At 36.3% G+C, this 19,961-nt stretch overlaps 1 protein-coding gene across 1 annotated transcript in view; it reads right to left on the bottom strand.

Moving 5' to 3' along the window:
- Positions 1-390: 390 nt before the first annotated feature.
- nbeab (neurobeachin b) overlaps positions 391-19,961 on the bottom strand; it is a 444,946-nt gene continuing 425,375 nt past the window's right edge. Inside the window, exons 50-57 of the mRNA XM_083547720.1 lie at positions 18,796-18,988; positions 15,929-16,000; positions 15,205-15,360; positions 13,070-13,240; positions 6,968-7,069; positions 2,883-3,079; positions 2,504-2,655; positions 391-1,639 (exon numbers count right to left, since the gene is read on the bottom strand). Of these exons, the coding sequence (XP_083403846.1) occupies positions 1,549-1,639; positions 2,504-2,655; positions 2,883-3,079; positions 6,968-7,069; positions 13,070-13,240; positions 15,205-15,360; positions 15,929-16,000; positions 18,796-18,988 (1,134 nt within the window). The 3' untranslated portion in view covers positions 391-1,548. The remainder of the gene's footprint in view (positions 1,640-2,503; positions 2,656-2,882; positions 3,080-6,967; positions 7,070-13,069; positions 13,241-15,204; positions 15,361-15,928; positions 16,001-18,795; positions 18,989-19,961) is intronic.

Here is a 19,961-nt window from a genome sequence, read left to right as displayed (position 1 = left end):
AAAAACTTCTCATTTTCTCTTTTCATTTTTACTACTGAGTGGTTGAGGGTTATGGGGCTTGTTAAAGGTAATATAATAGAAATAGATGGACTGCATCTGGAAAAGGATTTTTGCTTTTTACACAACAGGCCAATTGTGTTCGTGGAAAATCTACAGGAAAGAAAAGACAAGAGTAGACATGGTTCATGAAAAAGCTTAGCAATGGTTTTAAACTGTTTAGGACAGAGTTTAGAGACGTTTAGTTTCGTTGCAGAGAAGATGCCTTGCTGGCCCTAATGGCCTGCCACTGGTGTAAGTGATTGTCAGGTATTTAAATAATTTTGGCTATATAATATATTATTACTGCAGTAAATAAAGCGGAATAAAAAAAAAAAAATCAAAGCAACAAAGTCTCTATTTATTGCATTTTTTTAGAAACACTTTAATCTTCCAGTGATCAATACCGATAGAGGTTAATAGAATAGTTTTAACAAAATTCTGAAAAAAAATGGCAGATCAAAATAAAATCAATACAATTACAAAACATAAAAAAAAAAATAATAATAATAATTCGCAGGACATTTTATTTACTACAAAAAAGTACTTTAGGACATGTTCACATACAATAAATAAATGAAATTGACCACACAGTTTTATATTTAACATTTGTTGTCCATCAGTGCAGTTTATATGGAATACAGTTTATTTTCTATAAATGCATTACAAATGTTAAATGACCAGTCATTCATTTCTTGTAGAGGGAATAATCTAAAGCAGGATTTTGAAGGTGAAAAATAAAAATAGTAAAAAAAATAATAATAAAAGAAAAGTAAGTAAGTTACTGTGCACTGTGAGCTATTTAATATAATATATTTTTTTGTTATACTTGTTATATTTACCCAATTAATTCCTTAGTGTGAAAAACAGTGAGGCAAACATGGAGGGAAGGAAAGATGAATTTGAACAAGAAATTTCACAGAAAACACAGAGCTTATTTAGTCACAACACACAAACAATACGATGTGGAAATCATTAAAAACACTAAATTGATCTAGTTGTGTGAGAAAAGACCCAGCTGGACATTTTAAGGAGTTGAAATACATTGTAGAGTTTGACTGCATGATGATGTGTTGACAATATCCATATTTACATCATGAACCACTATTTACCCTGAAAATAAGCCTCTTTAAGGTGAATATACACGGAAGTATACACGGTAGAAATGTTCGGAGGGATTTTCACAGTTTAAATGATATCTGATGGCTGATAGACATCAGATCAAATGTGAGCTCAACATTTCTGGGCCTTTTTTTTATATATATTTATACTTTGCAGAGTTATTTTTTATTAGAATGGCATTAAAATAGTGTTTGTACAGTACTTGAGAAGCGGTACACGACTGAGATGTGCTGATAAGAACAGAGCACACACTACGAAAGATTTATAAAGTCCTTCGTTCACCAGTTTCCACACTCTGTTTTGATAGTGCTGCTGGTCGCTCATTGGCTCCTTTCTGGAAGCATGAGAGAGAAAGAGAAGAAACAGAAAGCCCCCGTCCTCTGAGCACGCTCAGTAGCGATTCTGGTGCTCATAATGCCAGCGGTTGAAATCAATGTTGAATGCTACAATGCTGCCAGATGCCATACCAGTGATCAGAGTCCTGCAAAACAAAGATAGGATTTCTCAGGGGTTTTGAACAGGTCCATTGTAATTCTGAGAGAAATTATATTTCCAAAATTGTATTTTTTATTATTATGGTCTAATTTCTTTGCTAAAAAACGTGTCTAATTTAATAAATGCAAACAGGACTTATATTTACATTCATCACCGTCACAGCGACTTACATTTCTCATTCATACAACTGAACAGATGAAGGTCAAGGACCTTGCTCAGGGGCACAGGAGTAGCAGCTTGGTGTGGCTGAGATTTGAACTCATGACCTTCAGATCAAACATCCAATGCCTTAACCAGTAAGCTAACACATCCTTAGGACTAATTTATTCTAAGCATAGCCAAGTAAGAATTGTGACCAATTTACAAAAATCATTATTACTGATCCCACCCAATCAGGTTTTGACATGTAATAGTTGGGGACATGTGATTGCAAAATATTTGCATTGTGTTACATTCCAGACAAAGCAAAAAAACTTATACACAAAGCTAAACAAAATTAATAAAGACTGGAATATTCATCAATGGACCAGATCAGACCGGAATATTGCTATACTCTATGCTTTACAATGCTTCGTATAATCTGGCAAACCTGTAATCGTAAATGCATATTATCTTCTCAAGGCTTTCTGGGCTTCTGAGATACATCACCATGGACGATACTTGATTCACAATGGGTGCCATTAGATTTGTAAAAATCCAAATTTTTCTGTTAGTGGTTTCACATTTTATGGCAGCTGAAACAATTTTTAAGGTGATTTCTTTCAAGGCTGTGCAATATTATACAGAAAAGCTTTCACTCATAGGAGGAATGGGACTTTTCTGATAAAGTGGCAGAAAGTTGATCCCAAACCTTTGATCATGTGACAGGTCCATGGATCGGATTCCAGCGTCACAGCCTGGGTAGATATAAAGCTGCTTGAAGTCACAAGCCTGCCACACCTCCACTACTCCGCTATCTCCTCCCGTCACCAACGTCTGTCCATCACTGCTCAGGAGCATCGCCTAAAGAGTTGGAGCCCAGTGGCAGAAATGAGAAATAAACCTTTGTAATTGGTAAATTTCCATTTGGGATAACTATTCTGATTGGCTCAAAATTATACTCATACTGGCACAATTTGATTTTCTGGTTAGTTTCAATTCCAAAAGTCTTCAAAGAAGATCATAAAGTATGATCTGGGCATGTACTGTTTATTCTATTGTTATCAATTGACTTCATCATGAGATCTTACACGTGTGGTGTCGTTAATCTCCATCTGAGCGAGCAGCTTGCCGTTGATGCTAAAGTTACAGAACTGTCCTCTCTCATAGCAGATGATACAATGGCCTTCACTCGACACCGATATGAGGCGAGGGAGACAGCAGTTATCAGGACCCTCTAGAGCCCGGAGCAGGTCCCCAGTGATAGTGTGCACCAGACATGGACCCTCTGTCAAAATACAGATCACATAAACACCTACAAGTATAAAAACTGTCCTCAGTTTTCTTTAGTCTGGTAAAACTGAACATTAACATACAGTATGTTGTGTTATGTCTTTTTTTGCACTGTAATGATTTATAGTTTCCAACATTTCCTTTTACAACATTACCCAAAGCAACAATTCATGTTTATACAACTGAGCAGTTGGAGCCTTGCTCAAGGTCCCAAGATAGGTAACTTGGTGGTGCTGGAATATGAACTCACAACCTTCACCACTTCTCTACACATCCAGCAACACCCAGAATAGTACAATAATGTAGATTATCCTATATTAAAAGAGATACTTAAATAGAGCATTAGAAACATCAGTTTGAACTTAAGAATAAGTTCATGAAGATTGTGGACTTTGAAGAAGTAGATGCCAAACTCGCAAACATCCCGAACCATCTAGGGACGTACCAGTGCCAATTGGATCCCACTGCATGTGTGGAGTTTGACATTGGACCTCCTGAAGTGTTTAAAGGCTCTGGCATGGAGTAGCTGATGCTGGATCTGTGATGATCACAAATGTTGAGCTCTGTAGCTCCTACCTTCATACCAAAAACCGTTGAAAGAACATTTACTTATAATCTTATACTCCAGTACTCATGTTAGTTCTCACTCTCCAGTGTTCTGAATTGTTGAAAGATTTATGATCAAACTCTTGATGTCACCCAAATGAGGATGGGTTCCCCTTTTGAGTCTGGTTCCTCTCAAGGTTTCTTCCTCATAACATCTAAGGGAGTTTTTCCTTGTCACAGTCGCCATGGCTGCTCATCAGGGATAAATACACATCGTTTACCTTAACTGTTGATTTCTGTAAAGCTGCATTGTGACAATGTCTGTTGTGAAAAGCACTATAGAAATAAACTTGACTTGACTTGACTTGAGAATAATACTGCAGTTCAATTCAACCAAGGAAGAAATCTTTACTTCTGATTGCCCAAAAATGTTTGCTATTATAATAAATTGTACATTCTATTAATAAAATTCCATAAGCTTAAAGCAAAGGTGAATGATCTGCATGACGTTCTGCTTGCGGGGGTATTGGCTTTAAAAGTCCATTTACATTTAATATCTCTTTCTTTAAACGTATTAAAACAATTTGTAATGTTCAGAGCTTTTTGTTGCTTCATGGTAAATTTTCCGGACTTGATTTGACCTTTCTAAACATTAAATGTTCTTCCAAATGTTACACTGCTCTTTCACTGTTTTACACAGATATACTGGAAGACATGTTTGCTGCTGGTAATTCTGAATATATATCTCTGTACAAGTCCTTTCCAATGAACAGGAGTGTGTTGTTATTATTAAGCAAAGTTTAGAAAAATAATTAATTAAAAGGTAGCTAGATGTCTCTGTTCGTAGAGATGCATGAAGAATCAGCCCAGATTTATTTCCAGATATTAAAACTACAAATGTCAAAAAATTAAGGCTTATTGCAAGAGCTATGTGGTCACCTGACCACCGCAATCTTGTATACTAAAAGGCTTAGTTTGCTAAATTACAATTAACCATTACTGGAGCTTCCAGTTAAAGAAAGCAATGTTTGTCAAAAAAAAAAGTGTAAGAACGGTGTCCTGCACTGAGCCCCGACCTCAAGCCTATTGCACACCTTTGGGATGAACTGGCACACCAACTGCACCCCAGACCTTCTTAATCGAAATCACTGCAAGATTTCATTTGTTTTTATCTTAGCTGAATAAGCAAAAATCATCCAAAATCTAGCGTAAAAGCCTTCCAAACAGTAAATAAAAGACCGATCACTGTACTTTCATATAAAAGAAAGGGATGGACTTTTAGCCATATAGCATTAATTGCACAAATGCTTTCAAAGTATGCAGATATTATTAAAAATTACCAGTGCTGTTCTTCAAGTCTGTATCACTTCAATCACATCTTGTCTAACTAATTAAAGTTTCATTTTTTTAAGTCTTTTATTAAATAAAGTTTCATTGTCTAAAATTACATAATACACACAAGTCTCTTTCAAGCTGTTGCTTCTTTAAGATACATTTACATTTTCAGGACAGAAAAGATATTTGACCATATTGTGTCTAAAATGTAAATTTAATATCTTATTTATAAAACAGGACTGAGGCCTTCCTCCAGCCATGCTGATATTCAGTACACATCTCATTGCTCATGTGATATTGATCATTAATCAGGATTTATAAGCAAAATTTTGATATATAACCCCAAGTCTGATTACAGTCAATATATCTGGGGTTTTCAAAATAAACAAGGATCTTATGAAAATTGTAGCATTGCCCTGGGATTATGCAGAAAATACCAGATGTGACATTCAATTAATTGTTGACTTTCTGTTTGACTTTTTTTGAGGTTTATTTCGATCATATAAACCAACATATCGAGTACAACTAAATCACAACTGACATTAAGCCAAAGGAATCCTAAGGACATTAAGCCAAGTAAAGTTTTTGCTTATTTACTTATTCAAAGAAAAAGCGTTCAAATGAGTAAATTGCCATTTGAGCCCACCATTTTTTTTTTTTTTTTATTAGCTTGAAATAAAATAATTTAAGAAAGAGTCCTGCTAAAAGCTAAAGTAGTATTTTTTTTGTTAAATCACTTTTTTCTTGGGACTTGACAAACATTATTTAGTTCAAACTTTATTCTAACTAGATTCCTTTAAGCTCTTTTACATCAAGCAATAAGGAATTTCTCCTGCCCTTAAATGATCACTTTATGTTTTAGATATAGCTGAGAAAGTGTCTTATACTAGATAAGACTCTACTTTGCTAATGTCCATTTAAACTTCAGCCATGAGGGGAAAATGATTTGAAAAAATAATTAAAAGAACTTATTATAAATAAAACAAAGCTTTACAATTTATTTATTTATTTAATTATTTTTAAAAAGTCATTGCAGTTTGTGTGCCTGAGCCTCATAGCACTCAAAGCTCACTGCAGTTTAATGTGTTTAAGCCACCTGAGCAGCAACCTTGTCCTGATTTATAAAATACTGAAATTAGCTTTAGGTGAGCTCAAACATAATCAGCTCAATTACACACTTTTACACAAACTACAGCCTCAGACTTGGCAGCTTTCCTTAACCGCCTCGCATGGGTGATGCAACAATTTGACTTGCACAATTACGAAGAAAATAATAAATTAATAAATACATAATAAATAAAGTGGCATTGTAATGTCTATAATTGATTATTAATAATATTATTATTATTTAGCTTAAAACTAAAACCAAGATTATTAACCAAAAAATATCTAAAAATATTACCATTTATTTAAATTTACCATTTATTCATGAGCTCACATTCATAAATATTTTTTATTTCTAGAAAGCCTTATGATTATGAAGCCCAAAGGCATTCATTTTTATTTTTGTATTTATTACATCATATTTTATGATTATTTACTACATAATATCTATTTGTTTTTTAAGTTTTTATTTATATATGTATGTATTTATTTCCTAAATTAATATTTCGATGTTTTTGGATGCAGTATAACACAAACACAGCCGTGACTCTACACTTGAGTATCTTTGGTCTGCTGTAATTTTGCATATTGTTCACATGTTCACATCCATTCTACTACGTAATGTTTTTCCCAGTTCAATATGATCACTGTGGATTATCGAAGGCATGTACATTTAAATGTAAAGTCATATAAACTAAGTGCTTCTTTAAAATGTTAAATGCAAGCAGTATTAGACATATAAAAATGGAACCCTGACTTCTATAGATCTAGCCCTGGCTTGTGTGGTCATGTTTAGTTTTGCTTCTTATTAAATAATGATGTACTGTCTGACTATATCATTTCCTCATACTTCAGAGGAATCATTTTGAGATTCAACTAAACCAGTGACCTCACTGACCTTTGGCTCCGCTGATGACCAGGCCAAGCTCAGCACACACCGACACACACACCACCTCGTAATCGTGACCAGTCAGAACCGCTCGAGGTGCTGGATAATCGCCTGCAATCCAAAACAGACAGATGTATATTTCAATAAATGAAGTACACATTAAAACTGAAAGAACAATATCCATCAATGTATGAATTAAAAGGCCAATCTTGAGAAAGCATGTGCACAGGAGGTCGCTCTGTCTTCATTTACTCTGTTGTAATGTCTGAGAAAAGATTTTCTTCTCACATGAATAGTCAGTTGATTGATGAGGGTGAATGGAGAGGTGAAATGGGGTGTGTACACATGCACACACACACACACACACACACACACACACACACACATACACACACACACACACACACACACACACACACACACACACACACACACACCTGCAGCAGCTGAACACCACAACAGATCGATAAAGCGGCAGCATGACCAGAAAAGAACACAGCTAAGCTGCTATGTTAAAACCCTGGTGCTACCATATAGAGAGACTAGTTTTGTGGACATCTGACCAAGTTTTTCGAACATTTCATTCCAAAATAATTTTTCATATACTGTTATAATAATAATAATAATAATCTCCACTCTCCTTTTGAGATGTTCCATTAATTATTGGGTTGTCCATATGGAGATCCGTGTGAGATTCTAAACTTAACCCTAGCCATAGACATAAGGTAGTTAGTAAAGTCAGGTACTGATTTTGGTTGACATGAGGAGTGCAGGGGTGCAGTCAGCATTCACATTCACCCCAAAGATGTTCAGTAGAGTTGAGGTCAGAGCTCTATTGCAGGTCAAAGAAGATCTTTCACTCCAACAGAATGTAAAGCATATCTAGAAATAAACTTGACTTGACTTTTCATGGAGCTGACATTGTGCACAGGGAATTTGTCATGCTGGAATAGTTTTGGGTCTCCTAGTTCAGGTGAAGTGAATATTTATTGCTACAGCAACCAAAGGCATCGTATACAACTGTGTGCCTCAGACGTTGTGGTTAAAGTTTGGGGTAGAATCATATTTGGCAGGAAAATTCATGTAATGTTTACAAGCTTCTTCAAGAACTGAATAAAGAGCGATGAGCTCAATAAACTTTCGTTCGGCTTCTCCCATTAGGGGTGGGATTGCTCCCACTGAATCGGGCCACACCACATAATAAATATGGATGTGGTTCCTCTGACGTTTGACCTGCCGCTCACTCGGACTGTCAACAGGAAATGCGAATCATTCGTCACGCTGAAAACAACCGGGCATGAAAAAACACACTTCACCTGTGTTCTGAGCTGCACGGCATCGGGAGAAAAGCTTCACCGATGGTGATTTTTAAACGCACGACGATGCCAAAAGATAAACTCCCGAGAGAAATAGTTGTGAAAGGAAGGAGGAAGACAGTGAACAATGACTTTCTTGGTAGGCTACTGTTTAGATACAAGCCGTGTAACAGACACTGTCTTTCGTTAAAACCTGTGTAAAGTTCATTAGTTTCAGTGTAGACCTGCGGCTTATAGACAGGTGCAGCGTATTTATGTTCAAAATAAAAATCTTTGTCAAATTCAGTCGGTGCGGCTTATATTTGGGTGCGCTTAATAGTCCGGAAATTACGGTAAATGTCTGTGACCTCACATAGTCGAGTAAAGTGACAAACGCTTGGAAACCTGACTGGATTTGTTTACGAGCTTATTCAAGAATCCAGTGTGATTAGCACAATTAGCGTAATGAAGAAGAATGAAGTTGCTCGCCGGCGATTGATTCGGACGTCTAACGGAGCACCGTATAAGCGAGGGATGGTAGTAGCAGATATTCTAAATAGTAACAGATGTAATGTTGCTTTAATTAACACAGGAGTCATTAGTGTGAACGCGCACTCAACTTTTAATGGACAACAAAATCAATGCTGCACCAGATGATCAATACGGTGAAAAGATCCACTGATCCTGTGTAGTGTGTAGTGTATGGGTGGATGTGTCTATGTGTGTGTGTATGAGAGACAGCATTCAGTCCTCTAGAGACATCCACAGCTCGAGATCAGCTCGCTCGTCTTCCTTACAAAAGATTCAATCAGTATGTGTGCAAGCCCCCTGACACCCTGGAGGTCCCCGGGAGCACGGCAACACAATTAGAAGGCAGAAATTGGAGCCCAGGCTGGCAGGAGCAAACCACGCAGGGGCTCAATGCAGAAGCCGGATGTGATTTTAATCACCAATGCGTTTAGGATGCTGTGTTACGACTACCAAATCAATTCCTCCATCTTCTTGTGTCAGGGGCCTGGATGTAGACATGCTTCTGAATATTCATGGCCTCTGCGAATGCCGTGACCTATGCACCGAGACGCGTGGAACTAAAGCATGCTGGGAAAGGACAGACATCTGTCTCCACACAGCAATACGCTATGATACATGCAGGGAGTGTTTCTGTCGTAACTTAAAGATAAGGAACAATCGATATCTTTATCACTGGTTTCTGAAGTCTGATATGAAATTAAGAAAAGGAAAGAAATGAATTTTGTGAATTTTGTGAAATGAAGAATAAAACATGGGACATGAGAAAAAAAATAATAATAATAGAAAGCATAGAAAGTAGGAAACAAGAAATAAATTGATTAAGAAAATATGGAGTAAAATAAATAGGTGGAAAAGCAATCAAACAACAACAAAAAAAAAAATTAACAGAAGAATCAATAAGTGAGAAAGAAGAAAAGGAAGAAAGAGAGGAAAATTATGAGAAAGAAACTGACAGATCATGAGAGATCAAGCTTAATCCAGTTTAAGATTATTTTTTATCTTAATTTAGATTTTTTTATTATTATTATTATTATTATTATTATTATTATTATTATTATTATTATTATTATTATTATTATTATGATTTTGTTGCATTATCTTTAAAAAAAGAAATGACATTCTCAATAATATATTCTTAAGTTTCTTACATTCGCCACTAAAAGGCGCTGTTTCTTTTTAAATCTCACACATGGCATTCGCAGCAATTTATTACACACACATTTATTACAGAGGCTTGGAAGGGAAGTTTGTAACGCACAATGTGTGAATCTTTCTCTAAAATCCTCCACTAAATATAAAATGCAGCCCCTACTGACACAAAACTTAAATACCTAGCTAGCAAAGTTAGGTACTTAGAAAAACCTGCAGAAATAAATAAAACAAGTAGTCTCTGCTGACACCAAACATTGTTTACAAAGTAGATAAGGATGTTCGCTATACAGAAATGTGCCTAATATTAGGGAAAAAATCAATAAAAAAGATGATCAAATCATTCTAATTCTAACTAGCTAAGTTATCTACCTGGAAAAGCTAATGAAATGAAAACAGTTGCTGACAGTCAGAATCCGAATACATTATTGATCCAACAGGGAATATGTTGAACACATCTGGAAGAAAATATGTGATACTGTAGTAGGTGGAAAAGCTAAAATGTAAGTTGAAATAAAAAAATAGGCAGTTAGCTACTTAGACAAGCTTCAAAAACAAAAACAAAACAAAAATTGGTGACAAAAACTAGCTAACACGGTAAATAACAATGTTTGCTAATAAAATAAAGAAAAAATTAGCCCCTTATGACACAATATTTATATTATAACTGCTAACATGAATCAAGCATTAATCTATCCCCATGCTAGTAAAAAACTTTCTAATAACTAGCTAGCAAACAAAATATGTAGGAAAGATGCTAATAAAGAATGTAGGCCCAGAAGATACCTATACAATAACTATATAAAGTACTGAAAACACTTGGAAAAAGTACTGAAATTAAAAAAAGAAATAGTAGTCCTTGTTGTCATAAAACAGTTTTATAGCTAGCTAGCAATGCTAGTTAGTGAAAAATAAATAAATAAATGGGAGCCTTTGCTGATATTGGAAAAAAATGTGTTTGCTAGAAAAGGTTAGAAAAGCTACTGAAAGTAAAAGTCATAAATCTAAGAATAAAATAGATAAAATAAAATAAGAGTAATAAACGAAAAAAAAATTCAATGCATCAACTTCAGCAAAACCCCGAACAAGAACCCGCTGAATGTGTAAAATATCAGCGATTGTGAGACACACAACAGGATTTACACTCTACACGATCACTCGCTGTAATAACAATAACACCACAACAGTCATAAGGATAACGAGTTCTCTTTTAAATCGCACAGAATAAGTGTGTGCGGATATCGTAAGGCGAGAAACCGTGGTTTCCTCTCCTCGGGAGGGCAGAGCCACGTCTCGCTAATTGGAGGCAGCCAAGCTGAAATACTTCATTAACAGTGTGAGACTCGGTGCAGTTAATTAGAGAAACCTCACACTTAAAGCAGGGAATCTGACACTCGTGAAGAGCAGATCATCTGAACAACACCACCACCATGTTACAACAACAGAAACTGGCGGTGTCTCAGGATGATTAGATGAAACAAAGACAAAACAATATATTTTTTAAGAAGGTTCCACTAGCTGCACGCTCTGATGCCCTGCTACGATTTCTGTAATTAACCATTTTGGTCGTGCAGCATTTTTTGTTATTGTGTTTCTTTTGACAGATAAGGAATAATAACTCATGCCGAATATTACGTGATGTAGCCACCCAAATGGTTTGTTTTCCATGTTCTGAAGGTTTTTATACCTCTTACTGTATGCAATTTTACATTTAATGTTAACATTACGATTTAAACTAAACTTCGTTTTATCACTATGGACAGTTCCCTCACCAGCCTCTTTTTTTGTAGTTCAGTGACAACTATATTAAAACTCATAGACGATGTAGTAAATGTTTGTTTGCTGTTAAATGTAGTTGATAGCAAGATGGAGATCATAGCTAGATGGTAAAAATTAATATGGAAGGTAGGAATGGACAGAAAATTGGGCCCAGGTCAAGGTGGCTGTAACCTTAACTCTACAGCATTACAATACATGATGAGGTTCTTATACCACAACCATCTATCTATCTATCTATCTATCTATCTATCTATCTATCTATCTATCTATCTATCTATCTATCTATCTATCTATCTATCTATCTATCTATCTATCTATCTATCTATCTATCTATCTATCTATCTATCTATCTATCTATCTATCTCTTATTAAAGGACATGCTCTTTTCAAGGGTGTTTAAGTCCATTTTAGGAGCTTTCATAGCTATAAACAGTTCCTTCACCAGTCTTTTGTTTTCTTTCTTTTTCAAATAAGAAAGAAAGAAAGAAAGAAAGAAAGAAAGAAAGAAAGAAAGAAAGAAAGAAAGAAAGAAAGAAAGAAAGAAAGAAAGAAAGAAAGAAAGTGAACAAAACAAAATAGAATGCAGAAACTCCTCCATCTTGAATATGCTCCCATAACAGAACACTTGTTACCCAGACTGACGCAAAATCCTGACACTGGAGACTCCTTTCATTAAATGCTGCATGCTGTGGATGCAATTCCTTGTTAAATGTGGTAAAAAAAAAAAAATCATTAATAATTAGGTTCAGATTAGCATCGGCCATTCAGTCCCTGTGAACAAGAACTGTTGCATTGCATTGTGTGTTAAAGCTACCGTCATGGAAAATCAATCAAGAACCTCTGAGAAATCAGAATTGAAAATTACACACAAGTTGTAATGTAATTATATATATGTAAAATATATATATATATATATATATATATATATATATATATATATATATATATATATATATATATATATATATATGAATATTGTGCATTTCTAGTACAATGAAATTCTTTTTTTCTAATATTTGGGTTAACAAGCTGGGGTCAGAGCACAGGGTCAGCAATGCTAGCACAAAGAGGATTAAAAGCCTTGCATAAGGGGCCCTACAGGGCAGCATGTTAGTGCCAGGGCTTAAACTTACAGCTTCCTGATCAGAGAGCCGTCACCCCTGAGTTATCTCTGCCTTTGTGTTGTGTAATGTTTTTTTTAATCTTTTTTATTATATCCTTCTGAAGGGTGCCATTAATTTCAAACCTTCATACTAGCTATGTCCATGATGCTAATATGTGTAATATGTTTTGATTTACATGTGCGCAGTAGTGTTACGATGTGGATAGTTTGTGTACGTATTTGTCTTACACTTACTGTTATTTGGATTGTCTCCTATAATGTGGTGTCGGCCGCTCCAGTACCACAGCAGCAGAGTAGCGTCTCTGGATCCCGACACGACATAACAATCCCCGCCGATGTATGACTCTGAACGTGCCAAACATGTAACCACATCCCAGTGGCCAAACACTATCTGTGTCAGCTTACCTGAACAAACAAATGTACACAAATACATATTTTTAAATAACTAGCCACTATGTCATGTAGAACAGTGATGCTAGGTCAAAAATGGGAGATAATTACAAAAAGTACACAGATATTAATTATAATGTGTTCTGGTGAGTCTTAAAGCAGATTTCTATTACTTTTGCTTATTTTTTTTTTTTTTATATATATACTATTAATTATCATTGCTTGGATTTATCTGGAGAAAATGTGTCTTAAATTGATTAAGAAAACTCAGCAATAAAGGGTCCAAAGCAGAATCAAGGATGTATGCAAATCTTATGTTTTCCAAACTCTACCAGTCCTGTATTTCCACAGTCCCTATTTACAATTTAAAAATTGGGGTTAGGTTTAGGATTAGAGCATTTGGGGTTTAGGAGGGCTAGGGTTAGAGTGTATGAGGGTTGGGGAGAGTGAGAATTAGGGTTAAGATTTAGTAGAGCGTTAGGGTAGTATGCATGCACCAATTCACAGAATAACATTAAATAGAAGATATCTTCTAGCCATAATAGTACACCAACATGTCTGTGCATGTTAAGGCTAGGACTTTTGAGGGTTAGATTTGGGGTTAGAAACATTAGGGTTAAAAAGTTAATGGTTAGAATTAGAAGGGTTGATGATTAGGGTTGGGGTTAGGAGGGTTGGGGTTAGGAAAAGAAGGGTTGGGGTCAGAGTTAGGAGGGTTCAGAAATTTTTTATTAGGTTCGGCATGGTTGAGGGTTTGGGGGAGGGTTATGATTATGGTCAGGAAGATTGTGGTTAAGGTTGGAGGTAAGGGTTTTTGGTAGTAAGGGTTAGTGTTGGGGTAGGGTTAGGAGGGTTAGGGTTAGAGTGGTTGAGGGTTTGGGGAGGGTTAGGATTGTGATTAGGGTTGGGGTAGGATTAGTAGGGTTAGGGTTAGAGTGGTTGAGGGTTGGGGAGGGATAGAATTGTGATTATAAAGATTGTGGTTAGGGATAGAGGTAATACTTTATGGTAGTAAGGGTTAGTGTTGGGGTTAGGAGGGACAGGGGTGGGTTAGGAGGGTTGGGGTTGGAGTGGTTGAGGGTTGGGGGAAGGTTTAGGATTGTGGTTAGGGTTGGGGTAGGATTAGAAGGATTAGGGTTAGAGTGGTTGAGGATTAGGGTTGGTTTTAGGGTAAGAGAGGTTGAAAGTTAGAAAGAATGGTAAGGGGTTAGAATTAGGGTTAGAAGGATTGGGGTAAGGTTTTGGAGGATTAGGCGATTAGGGTTAGATGGGTTGAGGGTTAGGGTTGTGGCTAGGAGGATTGTGGATAAGGTAAGAGTTAGTGTGTTGGTTAGGTGGGTTAGGGGTAGGGTTAGAAGGTTTAGGGTTAAAGTGTTTGAGGGCTGGGGAAGAGTTAGGATTATAGTTAGGATTAGGAGGATCGGGGGTGGGGTTCAGAGGATTAGGTGGTTAGGGGTTGAGGTTTGATTAGATTAGATTAGAGGAGTTGCGATTAGGGTGGGTTTTGGGGTAAAAGTTAGGAGAAGAATTATTTAGAATTATTAGGTGGATTGGGGTTAGGGTTAGAAGGATTAGGTGGTTAGGGTTAGAGAGGTTAAGGGTCAGGGTTAGGGTTACAGTTTGTTGGGGTAGGGTTAGGAGGTTAGGGTTAGAGGGGTTTAGGATTAAAAAGAAAAGGGGTTTTGGTGGTAAGGGTTAGGATGGTTGAGAGCAGGGTTTAGAGGATTGGGGTTAGTGAGAGGAGGGTTAGGATTAGGTTAATGAGGGCTGGGGTTATGGTTAAGTGTGTGAGGGATAGGTTTGGGGAGGTTGGGATATGGTTACTTATGCAGTTTTAAGATGCATTAGTTACAGCAAAAAAAAAACAATGAAAACCAAACAGGAAACACAAAAAATATTGCAAATTATAGAATGGCTTTATTCACTGAAATTAAAATAGAGAACACTGTACACTTTCATGTGCACATTTGTGTATCTACCAGTTTCTGAGGAGTAAACACGGAAACTCTTGTCCCAGAAACCGCACACCAGAACATAACGATTGTCCGCTGTTACTACGAAACACTGCGAGTTGATCTGGATGCTCTGGTCCACCAAATCTGTGATCTGTCTCTTGTTTATCCCTGTGTTGTTGGCTAGAATGTAATAAAGAAATAACAGCAGAATGATAGGGATGGTCAATAATTCAGATTTCTGCCTCTGAGAAAAAAAAAAGAATTATCAAAAATAATGGATTCCTGAAGAAAACAAATACAGGATTAAATTATTGGATGAATGAATACATGAAAGTAAATCTTCAGGGTTTCAAATATATTTTTGATAACAGATCATTAATAAAAAAATACTACAGGATTGAGAACGCTATATGTTTTTTCCTACAGTAATGATAACAAAAAGCTCTTGCATAGTTGCAAGATGCCTCACAATTATATCCCAAGGGGGTCAGAAAAGAATCAAAAGATAAAACATTGGGTGCCAATATTTTTTTACAATTGGATTTGGAGAAAAAAAAAAATATATATATATATTTTTTATCTTTTTTACATATTCAAATTAATAATAATAATTATTATTATTGAGATTAATTGTTTGTGCACTCATATCAGGAATATAAACAGTGTATAAAAGAAATCTTTCAATCTGACTCTACTGAACCCAATTAAATGTATTAAAAAATTTGCATTTATATTATTTTATACTCACCAATCACAGAGTCCATTTCGATAGGGAGGTGATGGGCCTGCTCTAATGAGTATCCTGGAGCACCCCGTAGACCTGTGACACACACACACACACACACACACACACACACACACACACACACACACACACACACACACACACACACACAGTCACTATAGTCACACCCCACATATACCGATCCCATGCTGCTCTGTGACCCCTATGTCCCTACCGAGGGGGCTTTGAAGGGGGCGTTATTGATTTCTTTCTGTTAAGCATGAGGCAGGCCCGAGACTGTTCAACCCCTGAGGCAGGCCTGAGGCCAGAGGCGGCCATTTTGCACCAGCAAAAACATACACAGAAGGTCTGGTGGCCTTGTTCCGGTGGTTATGCTGTGCAGCTGTGGCCATTAGCAGCACCAAGCCAGTGCCTCTACTTCTGACATCACAGTACTGACAGCAGGAAGGCCAGGATTGGCTAATTTGGCAAGGCATATGACCTCTGACTTGCAGGTGAGGCAAGTTCCTGTCAATGGTCTAGGTGGTAATGCTGGGCACACATGGCCAAAAGGGAAACCGGGTGGTGGAGGTGACAAGGGATGTGTTTTGTTGTGTTTTAATTCAGGAACAAGTATCAGGGGCCATTTATATATGCATTTATCTAATTATGAATAAAGAGTAGTGCTCATAAAATAACGTTATTTATTTATTTAGGGCCTTTTCACAACAAAAAGCTTCACAAACCTTCTAATTTGCTGTGTTCACAGAATGTTCCCAGACCCCGAATTTCCCTTATTTAATTCTTGGAGGATGAATATTTCAGGGTCCCTAAAAAAACAATATTCACAGGGTCCTGTGCTTCAAGAGTCCAATTTATCCAGAGTTAAATGTTTTAGGGTCCAGTATTCCCAGAACCATGTGTTCCCAGAGGCCTATGATTACTATGCTCTTTGTTTTCAGGATGTTATGTCCCTAGGTTCCCCTACTCCCAAAATACCTTATATTCACAATGTTTTATATATATATATATATATATATATATATATATATATAATTTCAAATGCCTCTAACTTTACTTTAGATCCTTTGATATAGTTTTTTACGTTATTTACTTTGTAGTATTGTATTCGATCCCTCATTCTTTTTTTTATATCATTTATGGATTTCTTTTAGATATAGATAAATATTAAAATATCTGTCCATGCATTTTTTTGACTTGTCTGTATTGTTACATATAGTGCTATATTCCATTTATAATGGCCGTTTATTACTGCAGTGAAAGTTCAAGATCTATACGATGAGATGCGAGTCAACGGCTACTTGCTTTTCAGTGTAATTCAAATTTCTAGCTTGTTCTACCTATGTATCATTTTAAATTATTGAGAATCAGCTATTTTGTAAACATTTAGTCTATTGTTTTTAGCAGCCTAATTTCCACAGTGATATATTTAATTTCCACAAAATTTTTTAAGTTCACATGCTCATGGGGAGGTAATAGTGGTTAAGGCATTGGACTTTGGATCCGAAGGTCGTTTAGTTCAAATCCCATCCACACCAAACTGCCACGACCTTAGCTGTGAATTAAACCCATAGCTGCTCAGTTGTATTAATGTGATAAATGTAAGTCGATACTGAAAAGGGCATATGGCATCATTTTAAATGTTCCCAAATTCCCAAGTCGCTTGATTTTGGAGAACTCTTTGTTCCTAAGGACCTATGCCTCCTCCATTAGAGCCCTGCATTCTGTGTTAATAGTCTCAGGGCCCCTTTTCCCAGTGTCCTATACTGTATATTCCTTGCTTCTAGAACTTCAGAACCATATGCTCTATGTCCACCAGAATCATATACTTCCAGAATGCTATGTCCTCCAGAACCCTAGGAGCAGATGTTCTTTAGAATCACTTCAAAAGTTTTATATTTTAAGATTCCTATATTTTTATCGTCCTTATGCTCCCAAAACAACTCTTTTATGAACAAATTCACAGGTTCACATTACATAGTAACAGTGGTGGAAGAAGTACACCAGTGAGTTAAAGTAGAGATACAGAAGGTAAAATATGACTCCAGTAAAAGTAAAAGTGTCCCTTTAAACTTTCACTTGAGTGAAAGTTCAAAAGTATTTGACTTCAAATGTACTTAAGTATCCAAAGTTCTATGATTTATTATGGCTAAATGGTCATTTTTTGTTACAAAACTTTTCCTTAATCAACTTATTCTATGTGAAAAGACTTTGTTACTCTCACACCAATGTATTAATAGAATGCTATAAATGAGTCAAAAACTAATTGATATCTATTAAAATGATCATGAGCCCAAAACCCTTTTTTTCAACTACTTCAAAAAATCGCGCAAAAAGGCCACGGGTGTTGTTGCAAGTTTGAGTCGGGAGATTTTTTTCAACACTTATAAGTCTCAAAATGTTATAACTGTATGTTGGTTATAAGTAGATACCACCAAGTTGCAATCAAAACATGTTTAAAACAGAGTGCATGCTCTGCCCTGATTGGTGTTTGCGTGTTTGACCAGTTATGTTTTTATCCACTCATCAATTTAACAAATTGTAGTTGAGTAAAAAAATTACGATATTTGTAGTGAATGTGGTGAAGTTAAAGTAAACATCTCCCCAAAAGGAAATACTTCAGTAAAGTACAGATACGTGATAAAGTACAGTAATGAATTACACTTACTTAGTTACACTTACTTAGTCACCACAGCATATATAATAACTTGATATGAATTATATAAATAACTTCAAGACACAGAAGCTACCTGTACAAGTAGCTTCCACTGATCACAAATGCCAAAACTCAGAACTTAATAGGAATCACCAAACCACAGTAAGTCATAAGCAGCAACGTCTGTCACACTCAAGCCATTTGCTTCACTCACCCACTGTGTTGTGCCAGCGATTGACAGCGAACAGGCGGCTGCAGGTCACCGTGACGACGGCAGGCATTGCCAGGTGCGGCAGCGTGTTGGCAGCCACGTGGGTGACCGGCGAGTTGGAGGGAAACTTTAGCACCATGATGACATCTTGCTGCATCTGCTCCTTAAACATGAGTGGACTCTGTGGAAGGAAACACTGATGAAGAGACAGAGCGTGAAGGAGAGGAAAGAGGGAGCATGGGGAGGAAAACAGAGGGATGGAGAGAGGAAATTAGTAGGAGGGTATTGGTTAACCTACGAGGGTAGAGTGGAAAAAAGGAAAAGTTGCCCAGGCAAAAGACAAAGTTCTTTGCCCTGAAAACTTTACAGCTGACTGTACTGACACTGGAGACTCCTTTTGAAAATGCAGAATAAACATGAACCCCTGCTATTGCTGTTATAGAAATTATATTTGACTGTTCAGATACAAGAAATCAACAGCACTGTGGTGTATGAAATATCGGACGAAATATAGCCCAGAGTACATTAAATACATTTTGCATACACACTCCCCACTTTCACATAATAATCCTTAGTGGTCAGGTTCCATCTGCTGAAACTGAGACAAGGCTCAGTTAAGAGGTCTCACTGGGGTTTGGGGGAAGTGTGTGCGTTTGCTTAAGAAAGTATATTATGCACAAGGTACAGGTCAAAGTTCAGAACAGAAACGATTTTCAATAAAACTTCAAGATGTTACAGCAGGACGTTTTAATAATACAGCTGTGTTAGTAGATGTAGATGCACTTATTCACAATTCAGTTCACTTACATTCGTATGCCACTTTTTAAAAGAATGTCGCCACAGATAACATATAGATTAAGATCACTTAGGAGCAATGACTTAAATGACCCTGAGTCTAAAAAAGGGAATGTATAAAACTTAACAGAACATATGTATGAGCGTATATAAAATATACTCTTACAGAATGAATTACCCATACTGTGTGTTCTGATTATTCATAATAAATACCGATTAATTTTTTTTTTTTAATTTGTAATAAATCTGTGCTTGAAAAGTGTCACTGTATGAAAAAGGACATTTTATTCTCTAAGCAGTTTTCAAGACTTTTTCTTTAGTCAGTCACTCACTCCTGGCTGAAGTGGAAAATCTGGTATATATATATATATATA

This window comes from Silurus aristotelis (assembly GCF_946808225.1).
Source record: "Silurus aristotelis genome assembly, chromosome: 8".
Taxonomy (NCBI): domain Eukaryota; kingdom Metazoa; phylum Chordata; class Actinopteri; order Siluriformes; family Siluridae; genus Silurus; species Silurus aristotelis.
This window is presented reverse-complemented; position numbering and strand designations above follow the sequence as displayed.